Source organism: Rutidosis leptorrhynchoides, unplaced genomic scaffold (genome assembly GCF_046630445.1).
Source record: "Rutidosis leptorrhynchoides isolate AG116_Rl617_1_P2 unplaced genomic scaffold, CSIRO_AGI_Rlap_v1 contig171, whole genome shotgun sequence".
Taxonomy (NCBI): Eukaryota; Viridiplantae; Streptophyta; class Magnoliopsida; order Asterales; family Asteraceae; genus Rutidosis; species Rutidosis leptorrhynchoides.
In genome coordinates, this window is record NW_027266420.1 from 42,677 (window position 1) to 69,798 (window position 27,122).

General features: G+C 36.3%; 2 protein-coding genes across 2 annotated transcripts; both read right to left on the reverse strand.

The window, feature by feature from the left end:
- Positions 1-3,898: 3,898 nt before the first annotated feature.
- Positions 3,899-5,776, reverse strand: LOC139881561 (subtilisin-like protease 4). The gene is made up of 3 exons (XM_071866012.1): positions 5,596-5,776; positions 4,889-5,540; positions 3,899-3,965 (listed from the first exon to the last, which is right to left on the reverse strand). The coding sequence occupies exons 1-3, from the start codon at positions 5,774-5,776 to the stop codon at positions 3,899-3,901; spliced, it is 900 nt and encodes a 299-aa protein (XP_071722113.1).
- Positions 5,777-19,355: 13,579 nt separating this feature from the next.
- LOC139881562 (secreted RxLR effector protein 161-like) lies at positions 19,356-20,042 on the reverse strand. Its single transcript, XM_071866013.1, has one exon. It carries the CDS (start codon positions 20,040-20,042, stop codon positions 19,356-19,358), a length of 687 nt encoding a protein of 228 aa, XP_071722114.1.
- Positions 20,043-27,122: the final 7,080 nt, after the last annotated feature.

Below are 27,122 nucleotides of genomic sequence, written 5' to 3' on the forward strand. Positions count from 1 at the left end.
TTTTGTGGAGAACAGTGGATGACCCTTGAGAGAGTTGAATAGCCACATGAAAATATCAAATCCAGGTGAGCCCTAGCACTTGACCTTTAAGTCGCAGGCGGGTCATACATTGATTAGTATATCTGCTTAAAAGAAGCAATACTCAAATCTTCCGAAGCGTCGCCTACATTGCTAGAATCTAGCTAGTACATTTAAATAAATTGAAGTCATTGCTATTCCACCATTCTGTTCATTCTCACAGCCCTTTTTTTCTTTATCCTTTTTCTTTGGAGGGCCAAATGATAGAATCTGTTGCCTGTGAATATGTGTTTTATTTACAATATATTTTGTGACTTATTTTGGTTCGGGTTACTTATGTTTTCATTGATCTATTTAAGTCAAAAATTATTTTGTCTCACTTCTACATTTCCCGCTTAGTTTAAAGAGAAAATTGTAAATTGGCCAAGAAAATGAATAAGAAGGTTAATACCCATCTGTGAACTTTCTTAATTGTCCGCACAGTGAAATTCCATAATTACCCAAATTTGCAACAACTTCATCCTTCTCTCACTTTCTTTTTCAAAATTTTGAGTAAATGTTAGATTTTACTTAGTGAAAGTGTACAAACGTTTTTCGATGTTTGTTTTGTATAAAAAAAAATCATATACTGGTAAAAAAAAAAGATAAAATAATGCTAACTATCTTATTTCTCTATCCAAATTATTATCAACTCATTATGATGTTACATGAGGAATGAAAAATAATTGCGCAAGTGCTACGTGCATGCCTGAAAACTATCATCCTATTACATTAGAAGGAATTTTTATGATACCATATACTATATTACCAGTTAAGGACATGTAATGGAGGAATATGATATAATCGTAGACACGAGTCAACGGTTGATGTAAGTGAATGAATGCTTCAGTTAAGGAATGATAGAAGCCCACTTATGTTATAGTAAGGTGGCATTCTCGTCTTACCAAAATTACGATTTGAATGTTTGTATTAATAAATCTAAACACAACGACCTAATTCTTATTCATTTTTTTTTTTATGATTGGGAATATTATTGAACTTGTACTCTATATTAAATTCCTCCCCTTGTGTTTCTTATAGATTGCCCTTGTTTCCCTCGTTGTCTGGTTGTTTGATTGTGAAGTATGCAATCCTTGTTGAATCTTATGAATCGCCTGAAAATGAGATACTCCAACGTTGAGGGTCCAAGGATTTTATAGAACGCTTCTAGTGGAAAAATGTGAATAAAAAGCCTCAGCCCAATTTAATTAGGTCAATGAAAATTATAAAAACTGGTAACTTAGCTTTTGCGCTCTATGCATATTTTTTATCCTTAGTAACACCAATAATATCAAATGCGAGTTAAGAGAAGGGATGATACTTATTCAATGGTAATATATGAAGTTTTTCAGAATATGATCAAAATTAATGGGGCCTGAGATTATCACGATGGAGAAAGACACTATTATTATGTTTACTAAGCACTTAAATATTAATAGAATAAAGTGATATCTTAGCATACAATCATTGAATATTATTTACGATACTAAGTCTAATCAATAAAAATAAATAAAATATAAATCTCTATCTTATAATAAGTTGCAATTTCAATCTTTTATTTACTTAACAAAGTTTGTTGCAAGTTCAAGATAATATAAATTTTTTGGTAATACCGAAGCAACATGAGTTATTTATTAAATAAATAAATTTAAACAATTGTATTCTAAATTAGCTATATTCGTTTAAAATTTTGTGCATTTATCAAGGTAAATTTATTTCTTTGTTTATGCAATTTTTTTAGTACATTAAATCAAATTATTATAATAAAATCAGTTATGGTTAAATTACAGATAACATTATTATTATTTACACATACTATTCTGGTGGAATTTATTCAGTTAATGGTAATGTATATATTAAGAATGGATGTCTTGCTGATAAGATATGATTTTAGGTTTCCTCTAATTTTTCTATTTTAATTTAATAATTTATATATTTAATTTTTTGTGTAATTGATATAAGTATTAAATATTATATCAGTACAAATTCATTCACATAATAAAATAAGCTACGATACAAACTATATTTAGTAATATGTAAGCAAAATGAGATTTTTAACTAAGATTTATGCGTGTAATGAAATAGGTCATACTTGAAATCATGAACCGTATATTTGTTAAATAGGCATATTATTATTTTTAAGTGTGGTTCATTCAATAATGACATGTATGATACATTCGCAAATGGGTAATATTTTAAATTTAATTTCCTTATATTTACCATTTGTTTTTTCTTTTTGGGGGGGGGGGGAATAAGCTATATTGTTGGAAAAATATTATTCATTAATATGTTCTTTTTATCTATTTTTTCCAGTTTAAGGTCAAACACGAGATATAGATTAAAAAAAAAAAGAGAGAGAAAGGTTGTATTACGAAAGTTAAATCTCATGAGATTTTCCTCAATCATTTTATTGAAATATCAAATGAAACTCTAAATTTAAACTAATATATCTATTGAGAACATATGTCTTTAGTTTGTTTTACAATTAACCTTACTTGTTCAGCTTTTATTTTTTATTTCAAAATTTTATTTTATTCATGTATTTATTTTCTTGGATAACGAAATTTTGCTGAATATAGATATAATCTAAACTATATTTACATCATTCAAGAATATAAGCTCTATTAGTATGTATGATAACACTTTGTCTAATGGGTTTTCTTTTCAAGCTCAACTCGATGAGATATAAAGTAGTGATATATTTTGTGTATATCAATTTTCTGAAATTTAGACACAACTAAAATGGAAATTTTGAAGAAGACTAATGAATAAGTGGATGATTTTTTGGTCGAATATGGGCTTCAGACAAAACCATACCACGTGTCATACTACGTGGCATACACAGACGAGATGACGTACCACTTGGCGAGTACAGAAGAATCACACTCTCAGCTCTGACGTCACCCTTGTATAATAGAATAATGAAAATTGTTATTGAATCAATTTGAAAATCCAGCAATTTTTTTTTTTTGAGTAAAAAATCCAGCAATTGAATTAGTGTATTTCCCCTTCACATAAGAAAATAAGCCCAGCCCAGAATTGAAGGTATCCAGTCCCCAGTAACTTGAAGGGGGCCGGGCCATTTGTCTTGAATGGCCCCGCCATTCAAAAAGATGACAATGGCGTGGCTTTCTCACCCTTTTTTCAACAATTCTATATTTTCTAGAAAAAAACTATAAGCCAATTAAATAAATTTAGTATAATTGCCTTTATCGGTTAGTAAATAAAATAAATTTTGGATTTTTTTGTATCTCCATAAGTAAGAACTCAAGATAAAGATGAGTATTTTGTGTCAAGTAAAATAGTGTCGCCAATTAATTTACATGTTTTTCTAAAACTATGAACTTCATGAAATAGCGATTTAAGAACTCTTCATTAATTACTTTCAGAAAGTGATAATCAAGACCAGCAATATGAGATAGTAGATGTATGAAACAAAGAACGTCACGCACAATTCGAGCCTTCCAAATTGAAATAGTGTAATGGATGTTACAATTCTCCAAAATAATTTGATAATAGTTGAATCCTACCAGATGTGACATAAACTATCTCCTAATTTTAAATCATGGAAAGTTCCATTCCCGTCCCCAATTACATTGTTGGTTCGGCAATGCTCCTAAATTGAATTGTAATAATCAACTACCTAATTATGATCATGGGAACTACTATCCTCAAGACAATCATAAAATATATTTCATACACACATGTGACCATCTATCTCATGAATATAAAGTCCTAACTGGATCATGTTAACAACAGTGCTATCAGCTTTTTCTATGCGCATTATTCAACGTTGTTTATATGGATGGACCTTGCTTCACGTAAGTTGCTTTAAGTTAATTTATTCAACCTTGTGTTGAAATCCACAATCAGAAGCTAAAGCACATTGCAGATCCTCCTGCTTATATCTGCAAGCCACAACCATAGTTGCTTTCCCTCAGTAACCAAACATTTAGCTACATTGCGGTGAGAAAGAATGAACTACAACCGGTGGAGACCAAACAATGAAGAGACTGCTGAGAAGAGAAGCTGCCATTTCTTACTATGGAAGATTCAGATGATACCTGAATTCCACCGAGAGGATGGTCATGATAATTGCGAATAATTTTCCAATCTGTTGCAACAATGTTCTCAACCTTCTTCGTTTCAACTCGCTGGACTGAAGTCTCCAACAAACGGATGAGGGGTAGATTATGTATGCAGATGAGGCGACTGAATTCTCTATGCTCCAGTAGTAGAGTTTATTGAATTTATTTGGAGAGACTTTGGAGAGTATCAGCACTTTGAAGGGAGACATATGTCGAAGAACACTAAGTTGCTGAGGTTGATTATTTATTGTATTAATCAATGGCAAAAGCCTGCCAAAATGCGATTGGATTTGCGATTCTGTTCATTAGTCCACCACATCCTAACATTTTCGTGTCATGCGTACTCGGAGTACTCTGTTATCCAACCTCTCTCTCTCTCTCTCTCTCTCTCTCTCTCTCTCTCTCTCTCTCTCTCTCTCTCTCTCTCTCGCTATCTTCTGTGCAGATCATCAATTCCAAACTAGCTGAGTAAATATATAAGGTCTAGAATGGAAACTACTTCATGTAGCTACTCTACTGTATGCTGATAAGTAGTAGTAATATTGCAAAGAAGATATACATCATTTTTGCCCACCTAGGGAAATCAGAGCGTACTGTTTATGCTTTATTTCATCAGAGAGTCGTGGACTTGTGGTGATGCAAAATTACAATCCAGATTAATTTATTTGTTTCTGCACTCCAAAAATCCTTAGTTGAACATAACTGAAATAGGACTCCTGACAGAGTACTTCCCAGAATCCTACCTCAAATATCCTTGGGAGAAACTGCCGGTCTTGCCAGTGGAATTTGCGCGGCTGAATGTCACTGAATACGTCACTTTCTCGTTTGACTTTGAGAAGCTGAGTATGGAAGGCACCACGCTGATATACATGCCTTGTGGGGGAACAATCACGACAACATAAGACAAATTTCCTTTGCCGACATTAGTCACAGTCCTGTTAAAAGTCTGCGGCGGTCCAAGGGTAACTGAGAACAAAGGGTAATTCAGCTCTCCCCCAGGAATGCTAGATGAGCACTTCACTGGTTCGTGAGCAATTGTAGCCACCTGCTTGTCTGTGTATCCCATACCACGGAGATAAGGAATGTAATCATCGGGTTGAATGTCGTAAATGAATCCGAGGTCAATGGCCTTTATAGGATCCCCATCGCCTCCTCCGATGGCAAAGACATCTGCAGGTTTAAGTCTTTTGTCCAGGATTGGGTTTTCCTTGATGTTAAGCTGCTTAGCCACAGTCATTATCGCAGATTTAATTGCCACTGGAGACCAGTCCAATTGAACGGCCTTTATCAAATCCACAATGCCGCTAAGATGAGGGCAAGAAGTGGATGTGCCAGAAAGGATGTCGAAGTAAAACTTTGTTCTTGTATCATTTCTGATGAGAAATGGCCATGCTCCTTATATATTCAAACCAGGACCAATAATGTCTGGCTTCAGAATTCCGGGGCTAACCAAGCTTGGGCCTCTCAAAGAGAAGGCAGCAAGTGGGAGCAGCAGTTGGATATCCATACATGTTTCCTTTGTACACGATTGTAGTGGTGGGAGTTTTGGCCGAATTAATATAGGCTTTGATCTTCATACCTGCAAAGTAGCTGACTTGAGACGCAGAAAGGACGCAAGCATTGGCTACCATATTGAATTCATAAAATTCTGGGTTCATCAAAATCATAGTGGCTCCCCCAGCTCCTTTCACCTCGATTGATTGTTCAAACTGGCTTACATCCCCATATTCTCAAAAGACAATCTTCCCTTCCACTTGACTGCTTCTTAAATGTCCCAGGACACAATGTATGGATTCTGCTGTACCGTCAATTCCAGGCGATAAAGTTGAAGGGGAGGAAGGTTGATATACAGTCTCACCTTCATATGCCTCTCCACTCCAGAGTTTTATGTTGGAGACTATATTCCTATCGATGGTGCTTTCCCAGACAGTCAGTGAGCATCCATGGAGCTACATTCTTTACACTAGCAGAGTAAGGACCAGACTTCCCAGCAGAGCAGCAGACGAAGATCCCTCTCTGAATGGCTGCAAAAGTTTCTACGGCAATGCTGTCCATATAAAATGGATGGGAGGGACCATTGAGCGAGACTCAAAGCATGTCAACACCGTCTGCAAGGGCAGCATCAAGTCCGGCAAGCATGTCACCCTCAAAACAATATATCGTAGATTGCCTAGTGAGCATATGGAACCATGCCAACAGCTGTGCTATCAGCCATCCCAAGCATATTGGCATGCAGCACAGAAGCACCAGCCGCCATGCTGGAGGGTGAGTGCCGTGCCCAACATCATCCGTTGGTGGCATGGTTGCATTTTTTCTTAGCTGAGCTGTTGAAGGCCCTAGCCCCGATCAATTTGTTCTTGCATAGGGATGGCTTGAAGTCGCACCTCCCCTTCCATTTGGCTGGCAGCGGTGGCATTCGAGCTCTGCTAAATGAAGGGTGGTCAGGCATTACTCTTGTATCCACCACGCCAATGATAATTCCCTTTTCCATAGTTTAACCATTGAGAGATCCTCCATGCAGCGGTAAGCCTAAGAACTGGGGGCTGTGCATTGTTTGGAGGTGATAAATTTGTTCCAGTTGAGCCGCCATGAATCCCTGCTTGTCCAGCATCGCAGTGACTTCATCCAGAGTCAGTCTTGCTGCGAAACCAATCATCACATTTTGGTAAGAGTACAGCACACGCTGCCATTTCTCCGAGTTGGTAGAGTTTGTCGGCAAAAAGTGAGTGGTACCAAGACTTGAGATCTACCAATTAAGAAGAGTCCTGGTCATTGGGGGGAGTCACTTGGACAACGTAGGTTTGCAAGTTGCTGCTCGTTGAGTGAGTCAGAGATGCTAGATCATCAGCAAGACAGAGGTTGTCATGGACATTGGAAAGCAAGACAATTAGGCAGAGGAGATGAATGAAAGCCATATTGTTGATTTATAATGGGAATTTAAGCGTTGGAAAATGATGTCGTTTGTGTTCAGCGACTAACTGGAGCATCCATTCGTACAGAAGCAGGACGGAGATACAGCCAGCTTGTGCATATCAGGTCAGACATTGGTTACTACTGAAAAATCTCGGATGGGCCCAGAGAATAATCTGTTTTAAGTGGCTTCTATATCTAATTCTAGGAGTTGTCTGAAGAGCATTTTGTTTTATCTATCTAGTTATTGGAGTTACAGTGAACAGGGACTTGCTTGTAAGAGTTCGGTTTAATGGGATGATGCGATTCTCAGTGTTTAAATCGGCTAGTTTGCATGAGGTGGGCAGTTGTTGCGGTGATGAGAACATGCGGAGTAGGACCATCATATTTCTTGTAGATTTTGAACCAATTCTTTTCTGTGATTCAGAATCATCTAGGGAAAATTCACTTTGAAGAGACTACCCCTAGAACACAGCTGGCCGGGAGGGAGAGATCAACATCAAAGCTACTAGTTGGAAAGGAAAGAGTAAGACCACCTTTCTCACATTTTTACTATGGAACGATGGAAAGATTTGATAATTCAAGAAAAGGATACGGTGAGAAGCCTTCTAAATCAGGATTGTTAACAGAATGTTTAGAAAGTCCAGCAAAGAATAATCAAAGTAGAAGTTCTCAATTCTCATCCATTGTTAGCTATTCGTTACAGTGATCACTTGTTTTCTTTAATGAAACCCCAAAATCCATTCTCAACAGGAGTTTGTAAAATCTGCAGATGACGCATAAATATACTGAAGTAAAATTTCCCCTCATGTAATCAAGAAAGAAATATTATCTCAATGCTGTCATCTGTCCATGAGGTTTGAGCAATAAACGCAGTTAAGTATCTCAAATAGGATAGAATGTCGTGTCAATTCCCTTTATGCTCTAGTAACAATTTGTAGTTTTACAAATAGGTACTTGTTCAGTGCATCAGAAGAATATTGAGTCGTTACCAATCAGCATCAAGAGCAAATGGAGTTCCAAGTCAGGAAGACATCAGCCGTTGCTTTAGGTTCGGGGCAGGAAAAATGAATGTGAAGACTCAGGAAATAATTGCCAGAAAAGGTTAAAATTAGGATGTGACATCAAATGTGACATTGAACTTGTTAGAAGGGCACTAGACCAGTGTAACATCAATTGCTTCTGGTAAGTGCCCTGTGTAGGCTTCAGCGGATGAGATCTATCGAGAATTAAAACTCGAGCTTCATTCAAGATCATTATGTACTGATGAATTTACCCGAAAAGGGAAAAAGAGAGCAGTAGAGACTCTTCATTGTGAAGTTGAGATTACAAGGCTGTAAAATCTCTTTTGGTTCTTAATAAAATCCAGCCAGTAGGTTGTTAGCATGGAGAGTAGACGTAGACTTGATCTAAGCCAAACCACTATAATTTATGTGTTCTTATTATCTTCCCTAAACTCATTTACTTTGTTCATAATTCTATTTAACTACTAAAGTCTGAACTTGCTCAAAGTTTGTTGTTCTTAAGACTCTGTTTTAGAAACAAAATATTTCTACTATTCTTTCGAAAAATTATCTTCAAACCTATTCACCCCCCCTCTAGGTGTTCATACTAGCTCTAACTATTGATATCAGAGCTTGTTTGCTTATTTTATTGAAGTGTTTTTACTTTTAAGCTAATGATCTATGGTTAGTATTTTGGCTCCAGGATTGGTCGAAGGTCAAAGCAACACCAGACCTCTTGACACCAGACCTCCTTACTTCGATGGGAAGGAATACAATGTGTGAAAAAAATAAGATAAAGGCATTTCTAAGATCGAAAGATCCCCTAGAATGCGATGTGGTAGAAAAATGGATAAATTCCAAAGCTACATCAACCTCAAAAAGAGGAAAAGAAGCTGTGGATGCTAGTGAAATAATACAAGCAAAATTAACCAAGAGACAAGCTCTTGATACTAAAGATATCTACTCTTTATACTACGCTTTATCTTTGACTGAGTATAACTGAATTTCTTCTTGTGAAACAACAAAAGAAGTTTAGGATAGATTACACGTTACCTATGAAGGAACTAATCGAGTAAAGGAAATGAAAATCAACATTCTACTCAGACAGTATGAAGCCTTCAAGATGAAACCTCGAGAATCCATCACTAATATGTTCAGTCGTTTCACTAAAATCATGAATGAATTGGCATATCAAGGACAACCAATCTCAGGACCAATGAAGATCAATAAATTGCTGCGTGGACTCTCCAAAGACCAGAATTATGTGAAGACGTCAATTAGAGAAACCCAAAGGATCATGCCTCTTTCAGTAGATGAACTAGTAGGCACACTTCAATCATATGAAGTGGAGTAGATCAATGAGGAAGAAGATTCAAGAGGTAAGAAGTCAATTGCTTTAAAATCTAACGATAATTCTGATGATACAGATTTAGAAGATGACATGGACGATAAAAAGCTAGCACTTATGATTAAGAAGTTCAGGAAGTTGAATAAAAGGGGAAGAATATTCAACTAGAAGAAGTAGAACATGCAAAATTTCCAAAAGAGATCGACTGAAGAAAATGAAACTAGCAAAGGAAGTAATATGCTACGAATGCAAAAAAAAAAAAAAAAATGGGCATATCAAACCCAACTGTCCTTTGTTAAAGAAAAAGAATGGAAGAACTGAGAAATACAAAAAGGCTCTCAAAGCTGAAATTTGGAGTCACACTAAGTGTGAGGAAAGTGAAGAGGAATATGCCAATATTTGTTTGATAGCTCATTCAGACTCAGAATCAAAAACAAACTCCAATTTAGACTCAGACAAAGAACTTAAGGTTAGTGATTTAAAAATTCCTATTAAAGTTTCGAAGTACATGGAAGAAATTTGTCTCAGTCTCAAAACCTCTCTTAAAAAGATTTTTGAACTAAAGAAAAAAAAAATCCAAGTTGAGGCAATAGAAAACTTCTTGAATTTTTTTTTTTTTTTGAAAGTTTGGATAAGAGTTTTTTTTTATTTGAAAATAAATTATGATTCTCCTTTGAAGGAAAATGTCTTTTTGAAAGAAGATATTTCAAATATCACAAAAAGATTTTCAAAAGGATCTGAGAAGTTAGCGAAAATTCTTTTAGTACAAAGACCTTATTTCAACAAATTTGGTTTGGGTATGACTTCAGAAACTATTCTATTAATAAATTTTCCCAATGTAAAAGAGAGACTCAAATAAAGATCTATAAAAGCATTCTACAAAAATCATTTTCAAAAAGTTTTTGTAAAACATGTTGGCTGAAGTAATCTCAAATGTTCAAAATATAACAGCTCAAATCATTTCAAGAAGGAATGTCCCAAAGTTTGGAGACCTGTTAAGAATGACTGGGCAAAGACTGTTTTTAATGCTAACTCTCTTGGACCCAAGAGAATCTGGGTACCAAAGAAAACTTGAGTTCTTCTTATAATTGCAGGTTACTATTAAGAAAAAGATCAAATGGTATTTGGATAGTGGCTATTTGAGACATATGACAGGAGATTCGAGCTGCTTTATAAAACTTATTCAAATGAATGGTGGAAAAGTTTCCTTTGGTGGAAATAGTAAAGGAAGAATTATTGGATGTAAAACCGTGATAATCAGAAGCCTGATTATCAACAATGTCTCCTTAGTGGAAGATCTGAGTTACAATCTACTCAACCTAAGTCAACTTTGCGATACTAGATTCAAAATAAATTTTCAAAAATGCATCTATTTGGGAATGAATAAAGATTTCTCTTAATCTTTCACTAGACGAAGGCATGAGAATATTTACCTTCTGGATATAAAATTAGAAAGTTCTTAGTGTCTTATATATATTCAAGATGAAGCAAATCTTTAACATCAAAAGCTTGATCGTGTTAACATAAAGCAAATTGCCAAGATTTCTTCCAGGAAGCTTGTTCGTGGTCTTCCCAACCTGACTTATCAAAAGTTTGAATTATGCAATCCATGCGTATTGGAAAACAGGTTAGAAATTTCTTTAAACCTGTAAATCAAGTTTCTACCAATCAAGTTTTGCAACTTCTGCATATGGACATCTTTGGACTAACCAAAATTCAAAGTATTGGTGGAAAAAAAAAATAATGTCTAGTAATTGTGGATGATTACTCTCGCTTTACCTGGGTTTACTTTTTGGCAAATAAGTTTGAAGTCTTCTCTCACTTTTCAAAATTTGACAAGAAGGTTTAAAATGAAAAATGATATGTTATTTCAAGCATACGAACAAACCATGGAGATGAGTTTGAAAATCAAGCATTTGTGAAGTTTTATGATGAATTTGGTTTCCAGCGTGTTTTCTCTTTTCCATACACTCTAGAACAAAATGGGGTCATGGAAAGGAATAGTAGATCTTTACAGGAGATGGCCAGAATCCTCTTAATTGAGAGCAACATATCCTCTCAACAGAGTGTTCTTGAGGCCTATTCTAAAGAAAACTCCATATGAAGTGTATAAAGGAAAGAAGCCAAATGTTTCTTACTTCCATGTATTTGGTTGTAAATGTTTCATTCTGAAGAATCCTATTGATCAATCTAGAAAGTTTGAGGAGAAATCAGATGAAGGAATCTTCCTTGGTTATTCAATCATAAGCAAAGCTTACAGGGTCTTTAATAAAAAGATTCAGTCTGTGGAAGAATCCATGAACGTTAAATTTGAGGAGACTCAACCAGATTAGACTCAATTTGAAAAGTCTAAACCTGTTCCAGACTTTATAAAGTCTACTTCTCCCAAAGAGATTCAAATTTCTGGATATCAGTAACAAGCAAATCTAGAATATTCAACTAAAGCAAAGGATCAGCAAACTCTCAAATCAACCAGCAACTAGAAGCATAAGTCAAGTCATCCCAAATAACTCATCATTGGCAACATTGATGAAGGAATTCACATCAAATCCAAAAGGCGAGAAGAGTCTAGTGCCCTAGCACTTATTTCTGAGATAGAACCCAAAAGTGTAAAAGAAGCCCTGTCTGATGAAAGCCGGATCAAAGTTATGCAAGAAAAGCTCAGACAATTCAGCATCAATGTAGTTTGGGAGCTAATTCTTAAACCTAAAGGTAAGTCTGTTATTGGGACAAAATGAGTTTTTAGGAACAAGATGAACAAGGAAGAAAAAGTAGTCAGGAACAAAACAAGACTCGTGACCAAAGGATATACACAAGAAGAATAGATAGACTATGACGAGACATATGCACCAGTGGCGAGATTAGAAGCAATTAGATTATTGCTTGTTTTTGCTTGCTATAAAGATTTCAAGTTATTCCAGAGGGATGTAAAGAGTGCCTTCCTCATAAATTCATCCAAGAAGAAATCCATGTGGAACAACCACCAGGGTTTGAAGATCCAAGAAAGTCAGACTCAGTCTACAGACTAAAAAATGCCTTATATGGATTGAAGTAAGCACCTCGAGCCTGATGTATGCAGGACGAATTCGAGATGAGTATGATGGGTGAGTTAACTTTCTTTCTAGAATTGCAAGTTAAACAATCAAAGAAATGTATCTTTATTCACCAAGAGAAGTATGCAAAAGATCTCATCAAGAAATTCGGATTGGAAAATTGCAATAAAATAGAGACACCAATGTCAAGTTCTTCGAAGCTGGATAAGATGAAGGAGGAAAGAAAGTAGACCAAAAGCTTTACAGAAGCATTATAGGTTCTCTTCTTTACCTTACTGCATCTACACCTAATATTTTGTTTAGTGTTTGCATCTGTATTATATTCTAATCAGATCCCAAAGAATCTCATTTAAGTGCTACAAAACGTATCATTAAATATATTGCAACTACTCCCAAGCTAGGTGTGTGGTATCCCAAATAACGAGACTTCACTCTTCTTGGATATTCAGACGTAGATTTAGTAGGTTGTAAAGTCAATAGAAAGATTACTTTTGGTACTTGTTAACTACTAGGTAGCATGCTAGTATCTTGATTCTCAAGGAAACAAAGAACTATAGCTCTATCAATAGCAGAAGCAAAGTATGTGGCTCTTGGAAGCTATTATTCTCAAATTTTGTAGATAAGACAACAATTAAGAGACTTTGGAATTGAAGAATTGTGCACTGAGATAAAATGCGACAACACCAGGCCATTAATCTCATCAAGAATCCAATCCTTCATTCAATGGCAAAGCATATAGAGATTCGACACCAATTCATAAGATATCATGTCCAAAATGGGGAGCTTATGATTAAGTTCATTGACTCGAAGAATCAGTTGGCAAACATATTTAAAAAACCTCTGGAGAAAAATCTATTTAAGTATATTCGCACCAGATTGAATATCTTATCTCCTATTAATTAAAGTCTAAAGTTGATCAGACTCAAAATGTCCATGAACTACTTCGGTAAGTTAATATCTCTTCAATATAGGTAATTTAATTTTAGTATGAAAATTCTAAATAGGTATGTTGATATTTGAATCGTTGCTTGATTATTATTAGAAATTATCTTTTTCGAATTTTTAAATTTTTTAGCATTTTTTATTTTTTTAAAGGCAATTTTCTTTTTTCCTTATGATAGTTCGACTAACGCCATTTTACTTCCTTTATATACTATCGAGTCTTTTTCTATATTCACATCTTTTCGAAAACCCTAAAATACAGACTCGACACTCTCATCTCTACTCTCAAGTTTGCTACATAAGTTTTCATCTTTTTCACTTGAACGTGTTCAGGAAATCCTCAAAGACTTCGAAGATGTCTTTTCAAAGGAAGTCGTCTCGGATCTCAAGTAGGGGACCACGAAATATTCCTAAGGGTCTTACACATTTTGATTTGACCGAAGAAGAAGAAGAGTCTCCACAGCGTGCTACACAGAATCCTCCGGGCAAATCAGTGGAAGAAGAAATTGAGGAAGACGCAGAACCTCTTAGAACCTTGAAACCCCGGGTTCTTTATAAGCTTTACTTTAATTTGAAGCAAGGTGGTACTCCTATGTCTTTTATCGATGAATTTCTAAGATAAAGAAGATATAAGGACGAGACTCTGTTCTTGCAAGCAACGGAAAGATTACGAATAGCGCCAGAAGGAGTGATAGATAGGGCATTTCAAAACTTTCCAAATGATCCTCACTTTAGTTCTTTTAATTAGCGTGAAAGCAAAGACAATGACGAAATGATGTTTTCAAACTTCCAGCCAAGAATGGGCATTGTTACTGAAGTGACTGATGATGGAACAAGTCTTTTTCATTCTAAGGATCACAAAAAGGTTTACTCCAAATTGCTGAAAGTAGGGGTGATGAACCATCGATCGGTCAATTTTGATTTTCTGGATAAGATAAAGGTGAACTTGAGGGAGAAGCTGACTCTCCTTCAACTAGAGAACTTTTGCTCTTAAATTATTGTCGCATATCTTGAATTGACTGCATATTTCTATTCGAACTTGTCTTTTCTTGACCCGAATAGATTTCAATTTACTATGCATGATAAAAGCTATGTGATAAATGTTGACACGTTGGCTGACATTATTAGGGTGGAAAGGAGTAGTTTCCAACCAATAAATGTCTCGGTTGGTCATGCAACAAGATTCCTTGTTAAGAACAGACTCCCTGAAGGAGGCATCACTTATGCCAGACTATCTGTCTCGAATATTTTGCTGCACAAAGTTGTGATCAACTGCATCCAACCAAAGTCAACTTCAAAGACAAATGTTTCCCGATCTGAAGCTAAATTGATGTTTGCCATCAATAATGGAATGAAGTTCTCTCTGCCTCATACAATCATGATGCATATGTACAGGAATGTTGTAAAGGTTAAAGGACAGCTCCTTTACTCAGCGTTGGTCACACAACTATTCAGACATTTTCAAATTGAGTTTCCAGCCTCTCTTTGTGTTCAAACTATTGCTCCTATGGTTATACGATTGAAGATGGTGTCCAATATGAGGTTGAAAGAACTGAACAAGGCCATCGAGAGCTTGAAGGAAAAGTCCTCCAGCAAAACCAAACAAGACTCTACTACAAAAAGGAAAGGCAAAGAAATCGTGTGTGAACCTGTCAAGAAGAGAAGATCTCTTATCCTACAGGACGAAGAGGATGAGAATGATCTTACTATCTTTTGCCTTGAAAAATCTTCAGAGTTTTGTTAGTTTTGAGCAGCAACATGACAAAGAAGGAAGAGAAGATAGAGAAGGAATAGAGGGCAGAGAAGAAGCGGGAAAAGAAGCTAAAGAAGAAGGAAGATAAGAAGAGGAGGGTCAGGATGACTCTCATGAACCAACATTTGCAATATCCTTGTCTGCGGATTCAGAAAAGACGAGGAGTGGAACTGGAGGAGCTCATCACTCTGGTACTACAATTGAGAAGGAACAAGAAGAAGAATTCATTTCTCCACCTATAGCCACAAAAACAATAGGAGTTCTTGAGAAAAGAGGTACTTCTTCTTCTCCTCTTTTAACAAATGATGATGTTAGTAGATCTCCTGCTAATCTAGAGAATGTCTATGCTTCACATTTTCCTGAAGCTGATATTGGAAAATCTACTCCAAGTCTTGGAAGTAGAAGAGCCAATATCCCATCATCTCTCAACACTCCACAAACTGAACATGCTGAGGCTAGTGTACAATTAGAATCTTCTGCAGACTTTCAAAGGTTGCTAGAGCTCCTTGTGGAGTTAAAAGCACATCAATATGGAATGGAGTGTGAGATCCTGAAGCTTCACTCTACTTTGCAATCTACTTCGGATTCTCTCTGTGAAAAGGTACAAGCTCTTAATGTTCAAGTTCAAACTTTACAACAGCAAGTTAAAGAGACTGCCAAGGCTGAAGATGTTGAGAAGCTAAAGGAAACAATGCGAAAGGTAGAGGAGACAGTTCAGTCAATTGGGGATTTCCAGCTCGTTCGTATTCCAAAACAAACCTGATTTCATTTGTTTTTCATCTCTCTCTTCTTTTTTTTTTTAACTTTTTCCACTTTTTGTTGTTGACAAAAATGGGGAGAAGGTGCAAATTTGACTTATTTGACTTGAACTTTTGATGTGTTGAACTTTTACCTACTTTTATTCCATTTGACATTAGCGGACAACTTACTTTTGTGGTAATGATTTTGAATGAATAGTTGTTTAAGTCTTGATATTCGTCTTATATTTTCAAGATTAACTTGTTTTCTGTGGTTGCATCCAAATCCTAATCAACTACTTTTATAAAATATCATGTACTACTTAAGAGTTATTTTACAAGTTAAAAGTTCTTAAATCTACAAAAAAGTTTTGTCATCATAAAAAATGAGGAGATTGTTGGAGAAAACTCCTTTAATGTTTTGAAGTTGACAAAACTTATCCAGAGTCTAGTCTAAAGACTTCCAGACTTTAGTGTCAAAGTCTAAAGTATCCCAGACTTTGTGTCAAAGTCTGCCCACACTGATAAAGTCCAGACTGAACTCTACCGAAGAATGAAGACTTATCCAAATGCAAGTTTTTGTTTATTTCTTCAAGAGTTCGATTCTTATGGATTATGGATGCCTTTCTAGTTGGATATATCACCTACATGATTAATTATATTTATTTGAATCAATTTAGATAAATCAAATCTTTTTGGATTGCCAATAAAATTTGGAAAGTATCTACTTATGGAAACCAAGATCTTGATTGTATGTGAGAACATGATTGATGGGCTTTCATCATAATCTTCAAATGACTCGAGATCTCCTTGATTGATTCTGTTCAACGGGTAGATTGGAAAAATTCTTTTGAAAAGTGCCAACGGTCGAGATGGCATGAATGAGTATTTAAGGAGAACTCTTCAATTGTTCAATAGAGTGTGTGAAAGAAAAATTTCAAAGTCAGAAACTTTCCATTTCCTTGTTACTCAATTACTGAGCTCAAAGTTGTATACAAAAGAGAGAAACACTTAGTGTGACTTTGTGAGAGAGCAGTAGAGACTCTTCACTGTGAAGTTGAGATCACAAGACTATAAAATCTATTTTGGTTCTTAGTAAAATCTAGCCAGTAGGTTGTCAGCGTGGAGAGTAGACATAGGCTTGATTTAAGCCGAGCCACTATAATTTATGTGTTCTTATTATCTTCCCTAAACTCTTTTATTTTGTTTGTAATTCTATTTAACTACTAAAGTCTAAACTTGCTCAAAGTCTGTTATTCTTAAGACCCTATTTTAGAAACAAAATATTTCTATTGTTCTTTCGAAAAATTGTCTTCACACTTATTCATCCCCCTCTAGGTGTTCATACTAGCTTTACACAAATCACGAGTCTGCTTCTAAATTAGCTGTTGTAGGTCAAGTAGGAATCTGATGCTAAAGGATTTTGAGTATAAGGTAACGTTAGTTGTGCAAGATTGATGCCAGAATTTGCTCAAGAAAATAAGCCCTTTCACGAAATTTAACTTGATATTGCATAAAATGCTTTAAAAAGATATTCCAACGATGGATTTCTTCAATTTTTATTCACAACTTCATTTCGTAGCATGCAGCTTTTTTGTCCATTTGCAAGCAAGATGAAACATTTTAATCATATTTTCGTAGTATTCAAATATTGTGATTTAATCCAATTTTAGACATAAGTCACTGCATTAAAGTTTGAGAAGTTTCAGTTATATGCAAGCGAGTGGCCATAAGTACAAAGGTCGAGAGTTAGACCTCTAAGGCAATTTTGGGCCCGTTTGGTAACCGGCCAAACAGTGGCAATTTCTATTCTTTTGTTCCCGGGCGTAATTTTGGAATAAAATTGTGTCTGGTAAAAATTTTGTTCCTAGAAGTAAATTTGGAACAGAATAAAGAATAAATAAAAAAGTTGATTTTACCCACTTTGGTGGCGCTGCTGGCAGCGAGCTTCTCCCCCTAACGCAAGGGGAGGAATTCAACTCCCAAGCATCGCAAAGGTGACTTACCCAAGGCACGAGGGGTGGTAGTGACTCGCGTGCCTCCTCAGGGTTTACTCCACCGCACTGTCGGTGTACGGGGCTTCCCTGGGTCATAAAAAAAAAAAAAAAAAGTTGATTCTTGTTCCCGAAAACAATTTCTAGAATCAAGCCCATATTTTCTCTTTTTCTTTCATTTTCTTATTCTTCATTTACTGCCGTCGCTGCAATTGTCATCCACCGCCACCCACCACCGCCAGTCGCCAGCAAACAATCCAGCAAGCTTGCTAGAGGCAAGCCTAGCCACCAGCGAGGCTCAAACCCAGTAGGAGGAACAGTTCATTGTTGATGTGAACTCAAACCTAGGATGGAACCTGTTCATTTTCTTCCCTAAAAGTCTATCCATACAAGAATAGGCGTTACAGATCGCCAAATCAATTTCGGTTTAGAAAAATCTTTAGCCCTAACTCAAACCAACTTAAAACTTCAGTTTGGTTTGGTTTCAAACCATTAATATCAATTCAACACTGTTGAGAGAACACCTTTCGTATTTTAAGGATGAGAAATATTCAAAGTGAACTATACGAGTACCTGAGGGTGCAAACAAAATATCCTCCGCACACAATTTCGTATTTTGATATTATTTACAACAGAACGCTTATTCTAGCAAAGAGCTTCCTTAATCAGCAAATTGAGAACAAGATGTTAGAGATTGCATATAAACAAAACTTGGAGATCTCGATTTGTCCATAACAAGTAAATTCATAGAAATACGGGATCGAATAGCGGAAACATAATTATCAACTTACCTCCAGCCATTGATGAAATCTAGAAGTGGGAAACCTCAAAATCTTTGATGGATCCACACAGCACGAGAGATCTGCGGTATAGAAAACACACGTCCTGTTCTACTAGTGAATCCCCTTCACAAAACTTGATGGTGTGTTTTTTTGTATTTTTAGGGTTTGAACCAAACAACCTAACGTTTTTATTCCGTTGGTTATGTTACCGGTATCTCCCATTAAGACCATTATGGCAATGTAATAACGGACAAATATCACTTAATACACGTGGGTAATAAAATTAGGCAATAATGGGAATTTATATAGGGAATTCATTGGGTATTTATTAGGAAATAATATTGGAATCATATTTAGAATAATAAAATATATTACACATTTTAACATTCTCCCACTTGATCCCAATATTCCTTCAAATGAATTATTAACCCAAACCCACAAACTTCATACTGAAATAAAACACATGAATCACGGCGATGAGTCCTCTTAGAGCGAGTATTATCTCCCATGTATCACAATGTATTTCATCAACCAATATGTGATCAAATAACTTAATGAATAAATCTTATGTTTACTCCAGGTCAAACGTAATTATTTTTCTCATAATAACTGAATGTATACAATTGTATTAAGAAAAACATTATAAATTAATAAAAGTCTCATAAATTCTTCCATATAAAGAAAAATTTACATGATTGGACCAATGCCCATTCTAGAAACATGATCCTTATAACTCATTGGTGACATGCCTTTAGTTAAAGAATCAGTTATCATCAATCCAGTGCTTATGTGTTCTACGACCACTTTCTTCTCTTTAACACGTTCTCTGATGGCTAAATACTTGATGTCGATGTGCTTGCTTCGACTACCACTTTTGTGGTTCTTAGCCATAAAAACTGCAGCTGAATTGTCGCAAAATATTCTTAATGGCCTAGCAATGAAATCCATAATTCTAAGCCCCGATATGAAACCTTTCAACCACACACCATGTGAGGTGGCCTCAAAACAGGATACGAACTCTGCCTCCATAGTGGAAGTGGCAACCAAGGTTTGTTTTGCACTCCTCCAGGATACAGCTCCGCCAGCGAACATAAAAATATATCCCAATGTTGATTTACGAGAATCAATGCAGCCAGCAAAGTCTGAGTCCGAGTAAGCAACTACCTCCAAGTTGTCCGTCCGTCTGTACATAAGCATGTGTCCCTTTGTTCCTTGAAGATACCTCATCACCTTCTTTGCAGCTCTCCAGTGGTCCATACCTGGATTACTTTGGTATCTTCCCAACATTGCCACAGCAAAGGCTATGTCAGGTCGAGTACAAACCTGAGCATACATCAAGCTTCCAACAGCAGAAGCATATGGGATGTTCTTCATTTGTTCCCTTTCAAAATCATTCTTCGGGCATTAGTTTAAATTAAACCTATCACCATTCACTATGGGTGCTATACTTGGTGAACAATCTTTCATCCGAAACCTCTCTAAGACCTTATTGATATAGGTTTCTTGAGATAGTCCTAATATATCTCGAGGTCTATCTCTATGGATCTTAATGCCAATGACATAAGATGCTTCACCCATATCTTTCATATCAAAACTCTTAGAGAGAAATTGTTTCACTTCATATAACAACCCTTGTCATTGGTTACAAGTAAAATATCATCTACATATAGCACAAGGAAACAAATTTTGCTCCCACTGACTTTCTGGTATATACATTGATCCATGATATTCTCTTTAAAACTGAATGAAGAGATGATCTCATGGAATCTTAAGTACCATTGGCGGGATGTTTGTTTCAAGCCATATAGAGATCTTTTAAGCTTGCATACCAAATGCTCACCAGCATTAGAGAAGAATCCTTCTGGTTGTTTCATGTAAACCACTTCTTCTAATTTTCCATTGAGGAATGCCGTTTTCACATCCATTTGATGTAACTCCATATCAAAATGAGCAACCAATGCCAAAATAGTACGAAGAGAATCTTTCTTGGATACAGGAGAAAACGTCTCTGTGTAATCGATTCCCTCCCTTTGAGTAAATCCCTTGGCAACGAGTCTAGCTTTATATCTCTCTATATTGCCTGATGAATCCTTCTTAGTTTTAAAGACCCATTTACAACCAATGGCCTTTGCACCATCAGGCAACTCAACTAAATCCCAGACTTCGTTTGATGCCATAGAATTCATCTCTTCCTTCATGGCATTGTACCATAAATTAGATTTATCATAACTCATGGCTTGTGAAAATGACTCAGGATCACTCTCAGCTCCAATATTATAGTCAGATTCTTGTAGATACACAATGTAGTCATTAGGAATCGCTGATTTCTTCATTCTAGTAGACCTTCTTAATGTCGCATCAACATTCTCCTGAGGAGTATGCTGTTCTACTGGAAGTTCAACAGTATCTGGTAATTGTTAAACAGTTTGGTTTACTGGATCAATATCAGCTGGTTGTGGATCTTCAATGATTGGTTGCTCAGCGATCGGTTGAACTGAAGGGGCGCTGTAAGCAACAACCAATCCAGTATCTGAGGTGGAAGGTTGAGTATCTGAATGACCTTCTTCGGGGACAAAATCCTTGAATTGATCGCTCCCACTAATCAGATCATTTTCAAGAAATTTAGCATTTCTTGATTCCACAAACCTAGCGTTGTGAGATGGACAATAAAATCTGTATCCTTTGGACTTTTCGGCATATCCAACGAAATACCCACTTATAGTCATGGATCTAACTTCTTTTCCTGTGGATTGTAGACTCTTACCTCAGATGGGCATCCCCAAACACGTACATGTCGCAAACTCAGTTTCCAACCTTTGAATAATTCAAAATGCGTCCTTGGAACAGCCTTGGTTGGAACTCGGTTTAATATGTACATGGCTATTTTAAGAGCCTCATTCCACAAAAATTTAGGAAGTTTGGAGTTGCTAAGCATACTTCGCACCATGTCCAATAATGTTCGGTTTCTTCTTTCTGCGACACCATTTTGGTCTGGTGAACCAGGCATAGTGTATTGGGCCATAATCCCATGCTCTTCAAGAAACTTTGCAAATGGACCAGGTGCTTGTCCATCTTCAGTGTATCTACCATAGTATTCTCCACCTCTATCCGATTTCACGATCTTAATTTTCTTGTCGCATTGTTTCTCTACTTCGGTTTTAAATACCTTGAAGGCATCCAGTGTTTCGTGCTTATTACGAAGCAAGTAGAGATACATGAATCGTGAATAATTGTCTATGAAAGAAATGAAGTATCTTTGACCATTTGAGTCCATATCTAGACTACAAATATCTGTATGTATGATTTATAATATTTCTGTACTCCTCTTAGCACCTTTCTTTGACTTGTTGGTCTGTTTTCCCTTTATACAGTCCACACAAGTGTCATAATCAGTAAAATCTAGAGTATTAAGTACTCCATCATTTACTAGTCTCTTAATTCTATCCATGGAGATATGTCCCAACCTCCGGTGCCACAACATAGAGGAATTCTCATTCACAACACATCGTTTTATCCCAGCATTATCATGAACGTGCATCGCATTATTAACGGTATTGTCTTGTAAATTAATTCGAAAGAGACCGTCAGACAAAATACCACTCCCAACAATTTCATATTTATACAATAAATTGAATGTTAAATCTAAAAATTCAAAGGAGTATTCCAAAGGTACAAGTCTTGAAACTGAAATTAAATTCCTAGAAAAACTAGGAATATAAAAGGTCTTTTCCAAAATTAAAACAAAACCACTACTGAGAACTAATCTGCATGTCCCAATAGCTTCCACACGCGAGCGCATCTTGTTTCCTGAATAGATGCCTTGTTCACTTCCCACTGGATTCCGCTGGTTCTGAAAACCCTGCAAGGAATTGGAAAAGTGGATTGTAGAACCATAATCAATCCACCAAGTGTTGTGACTCACATCAACCATATTAGTTTCATAACATACACATGTGAGTTGGTTACCTTTCTTTTGGAGCCACGACTTAAATTTAGCACAATCCTTCTTCATGTGCCCCTTCTTTTTATAGAAGAAGCACTTGGATTCCTTCTTAATGCCAGCTTGGGGAGGTAGAGGCATCTTACCCTTCCCCTTTTGCTTGCCTTGCCCTTTATACTTATCCCGTGTTGCCATATGAGCACTTTCTCCTTTCTCCATAAGTAGCCTCTCTTCCTCTTGAACACACATGGTCATGAGTTCATTAATTGACCATTTAGTGTTATGCGTGTTGTAAGAGATCTTGAATGGAGCATACTCTTGTGGGAGAGTATTTAGGATATAGTATACAAGAAAGGATTCTGATATCCCAACCTCAAGATTCTTCAGCTGAGCTACAATGTCCCTCATCTTCATGATGTGCTCACGCACACCTCTTACACTAGTAAGCTTCAATGATGAGAACTTCATAATTAGGGTCATAGCATGCGCCTTCTCTGAAGACTCAAATTGTGCATCAATGGCCTTCAGCAATTCCTTGGCATTGTTATGCTGAATGACCGAACCACGAATGCTAGCAGAGAGTTTTGTCTTTATGTACATCACACTGAGACGGTTGGACCGCTCCCATTGAGCATAATGAGTATGCTCAGCATGAGTACTACTATCAGTAGGTTCAGGTGGTTCGTCTGACCTAAGAGCATAATCAAGATCCATGCACCCCAATTGGAGAAGAACTAATTCTCTCCATTCTTTGAAGTTATTTCCCGTAAGCTCAGGAACAATTATACCAGAATTAATCGTAGGTGGTAAAACTGCATTATAATCAAAGGAAACTTATGTATCAATATATTTGAGGCAAATAAACTTAAATCATATTTTACCAATGTAAAACATGTTTTAAAATATGAATCATATAACATCAAAAACTACCTGTGGGTTAAGTTTCTAATTTAAATTGATTCATAATTACTTCATGATGAAACTATCAAATTATATTCCCTTCCTTAATCCCTGTGGGTAAATTAAGAAAGATAAAATAATATTTCATCCTAATTAATCACATTAATATATTGAAAATTCCCGTGGAATAAAATTCATAACATTAATGTGAATAATTACAATTATTGTCTTTAACTATATGTGATCCAAAGGCTCTTAATGTATATAATTTAATATAATCAAAGATGTTGTGGCTAATCCTTAATTAATTAAATATATACGAATCACTAGACATTTAATTTTATTCATAGAATTGCACCTTAGTGTAGAACAGTAAAATTACGTGCAAAAGGAGTAAAACTAGAATTTTACATGCAAGGCCAGAATAGGAATTTTACTTTTAAGGGGTAAAACTTGAATTTCACACCCAAAAGGGCAAAATTGTAAGTTTACACACCCCAGTGGGGCAAAATCGGAATTTTGCGCCGGCAAGGGCGGAATCGCAATTTTCCTAAAGGCGGAGGGGCAAAATTGAGAATCCATAGACACGCGTGCTTTTCCCATTCGGGTGCGTGTGACGCACGCGCCCGCTGCAGCCCCTCAGGTCTTCTTTCGGGCTCTCTTCCACCGCTCCTTCTGCCGCGACCGCCTCTGTTCCGCTGTCTGGGTCTCCTCCCACAGCCCATGTCCGACCAAATTGGTTGATGGGTTTCGAAGAGAACGCCGGGACAAACGAATAGATTCAAGATCCAACAAAAAACGACCATGCATGGACCAGAATTAAGCCAAAAAACAATCTGCCCTATAAAACCCTAACCACCAAAATTTCACCGCTCAATTAACCTTCGACGATCAGCAATATGTCGAAAAATTTAGGGGTTTCTCTTCCTAATGGCGGTGTGATCATTCAGATCCATTATTTCATGGTGGGTGGCCCGAATTTGGTCGGAATTCTCAATTCCGATCCAAGCCATATACAAATCCGAAATTTATCCACATATAATTCAATAAAATAAATTCCAAAAGGTTTCACCAAGGCAGAGATTGCAAATAAGGGCTCTGATACCAACTGTTAGAGATTGCATATAAACAAAACTTGGAGATCCCGATTTGTCCATAACAGGTAAATTCATACAAATCCAGGATCGAATAGCGGAAACATAATTATCAACTTACCTCCAACCATTGATGAAATCTAGAAGTGGGAAACCTCAAAATCTTTGATGGATCCACACAGCACGAGAGATCTGTAGTATAGAAAACACACGTCTTGTTCTACTAGTGAATCCCCTTCACAAAACTTGATGGTGTGTTTTTCTGTATCGTTAGGGTTTAAACCAGACGACCTAACGTTTTTATTCCGTTGGTTACGTTACCGGTATCTCCCATCAAGACCATTATGGCAATGTAATAACGGACAAATATCACTTAATACACGTGGGTAATAAAATTGGGCAATAATGGGAATTTATATAGGGAATTCATTGGGTATTTATTAGGAAATAATATTGGAATCATATTTAGAATAATAAAATATATTACACATTTTAACACAAGATACTAACTAGAAAGTGGGCTAAAGTATACCGCAAGTATTAAAACTTGGCACAAGTAAGCAAAGTGTCAAAAAATTTTAAAAGATACATTTAAGTGTCACTTAAAAAAAATGGGATACTTAAGTACCAATTTCAGCAAGCTTGCCAGAAGTTCGACGTAACATTAAGACAACACCAAAGACTAGGGGTCAAGACCATTCGAGACCCACTTATTACAAGCCTATTGCTAGAGTGGTGAACAGTGACTAGTACTATAGTAACCTTATCACAAGCCTATTGCTACAATGGTGAACAGTGACTGGCGCTATAGTAACTTTTACAAACCTATCCCAATCCAAAGATTCCAAATTTGACTTCCAAGTCGGATTTTAACTTGTCGGAATGTCCACTCAATAATCCTTGTCTAAAATGACATTGTCTTCCATATTCACTTAAGTGCTAGTCATAGTTAAAAAGGACCACTTGCGTGTCAAGTTATGGTATAAGTGATCACTTAAGTATCACTCGTGATAAAAATTGAACACTTAAGTGCTAATTTTTGTATAAAATGATCACTCAAGTGCCAAAAATGAAGTCATTTAGCACAGCATTGGTGTCTACATGGATAATCTTTTTAGAAAGAATTGTCATTTTAGTTAAAGTCTTGCTGGAAAAAGCCACATCAATAGTTTGGCCAAAATTTCTCACCGTTGGCACTTAAATGTTCTTTTATTATCCGATTTTGGCACCTAAGTGTCCACCCATGCCAAATTTTGATATTTTAGAGTGTCCAGCACTCATAGAAAGTGTTAGAATTGGAGGAATCTTTGGGGAATAAGAGATTGGTTTGCAACATGGACAGATTAAGAGGAGAACAACTTGGATAACTCAAGTACATGAATATGCTTGCAAGGACGCAAGGATTGCAGGTGAACAAATTGAAATTGGTAAAATCATAAAGTGCGGATGGATCATGTTGTAGAGAAAGTTCACATTATAGACGAAGTGGCGAATACTCCACGTAACCAAAATGAAGATTCATCTCTATGTCAATTTGATTTAAACTCAAATTGATGCTTTGGTACCAATTCCAAGTCTTGGAATCCAGAAAGAAATATTTTAGAGAAGATGGGTTTTGCCATTTTAGATAAGTAGAGAAAGTGTCGGATAAGTTTACAAGTTGTTTGTAAATGTTGGACAATGTTGATTAGCTCACACCAGCTGAAGCTTTGAGTTAAGAGCCAACACTTCAATGTCTCTTTTGACCTAGAAGAAGACTCCAACGTGGAAATTAAGCTTGGAGGCCTACATATTCGTCAAAATGCGACTTGAAGGTTGACGTTGACCAAAGGGGTCAAAATGGTCTCAAAACTTGTTTTATTCCGTTTGCTTACTCTCTAAGAGAAATTCCGTGATTTTAATTGTAATTCTCTAAAAGACTATTGGTATAATCATTATAAAGAGAGCTTTGAGGTTAGGGTGAAGTGTGAATACTTGTAGAGTGAGCTACATTCCCTCGTAGAGGGGTGATTTCATCTGAAAATGCTTTCAAAGGTTTCAAGAATTGCACTAGTGCATTCCAATTTGATTATTGGGCTGTTAGAGCGAAGAGAGCGTAGTAAGCCAATTGGAAAAGTTGGGAGAGTAGAGTAAACCAATTTAAAAAGGCCGAATCCTACCTTACTTTACAATTTCGTCTATCCCTTACTCTTTTTACGTTTCTGTTGATAGAATAAATTTACTCTTCATTGCATATTTCATTTGCCAACATTGTTTCATCCTCTACATGTAGTTTTGCACAAAAACACAAAAAAAGTTATAAGAATTCGTATAATAACCAATTCATCCCCTCCTCGGATGTTATATTCAGTCCATTTCAATTGGTGTTAGAGCTCGTGTGCTCTATTATTTTTATTGTGTTTTACTTTCTAGCAAAAGACCCGTAATGGCTGATATCATGGGAGCATCCTTTGGTGAAGCTCAATATATTCCCTCCAAAATTTGATGGAAATAACTCCACTTATTGGAAATGTAGAATGA

Bases quoted from the DNA above. Each gene is read 5' to 3' on its own strand.
- LOC139881561 (XM_071866012.1), bottom strand. From the start codon at position 5,776: ATGGTAGCCAATGCTTGCGTCCTTTCTGCGTCTCAAGTCAGCTACTTT. The intron at 5,541-5,595 runs GTTAGCCCCGGA...TGAATATATAAG, and splicing joins CTTTGAGAGGCCCAAGCTTG to GAGCATGGCCATTTCTCATC. The intron at 3,966-4,888 runs GTAGGATTCTGG...TGTGGCTTGCAG, and splicing joins TTCTCCCAAGGATATTTGAG to ATATAAGCAGGAGGATCTGC.
- LOC139881562 (XM_071866013.1), bottom strand. From the start codon at position 20,042: ATGAAGAACATCCCATATGCTTCTGCTGTTGGAAGCTTGATGTATGCT.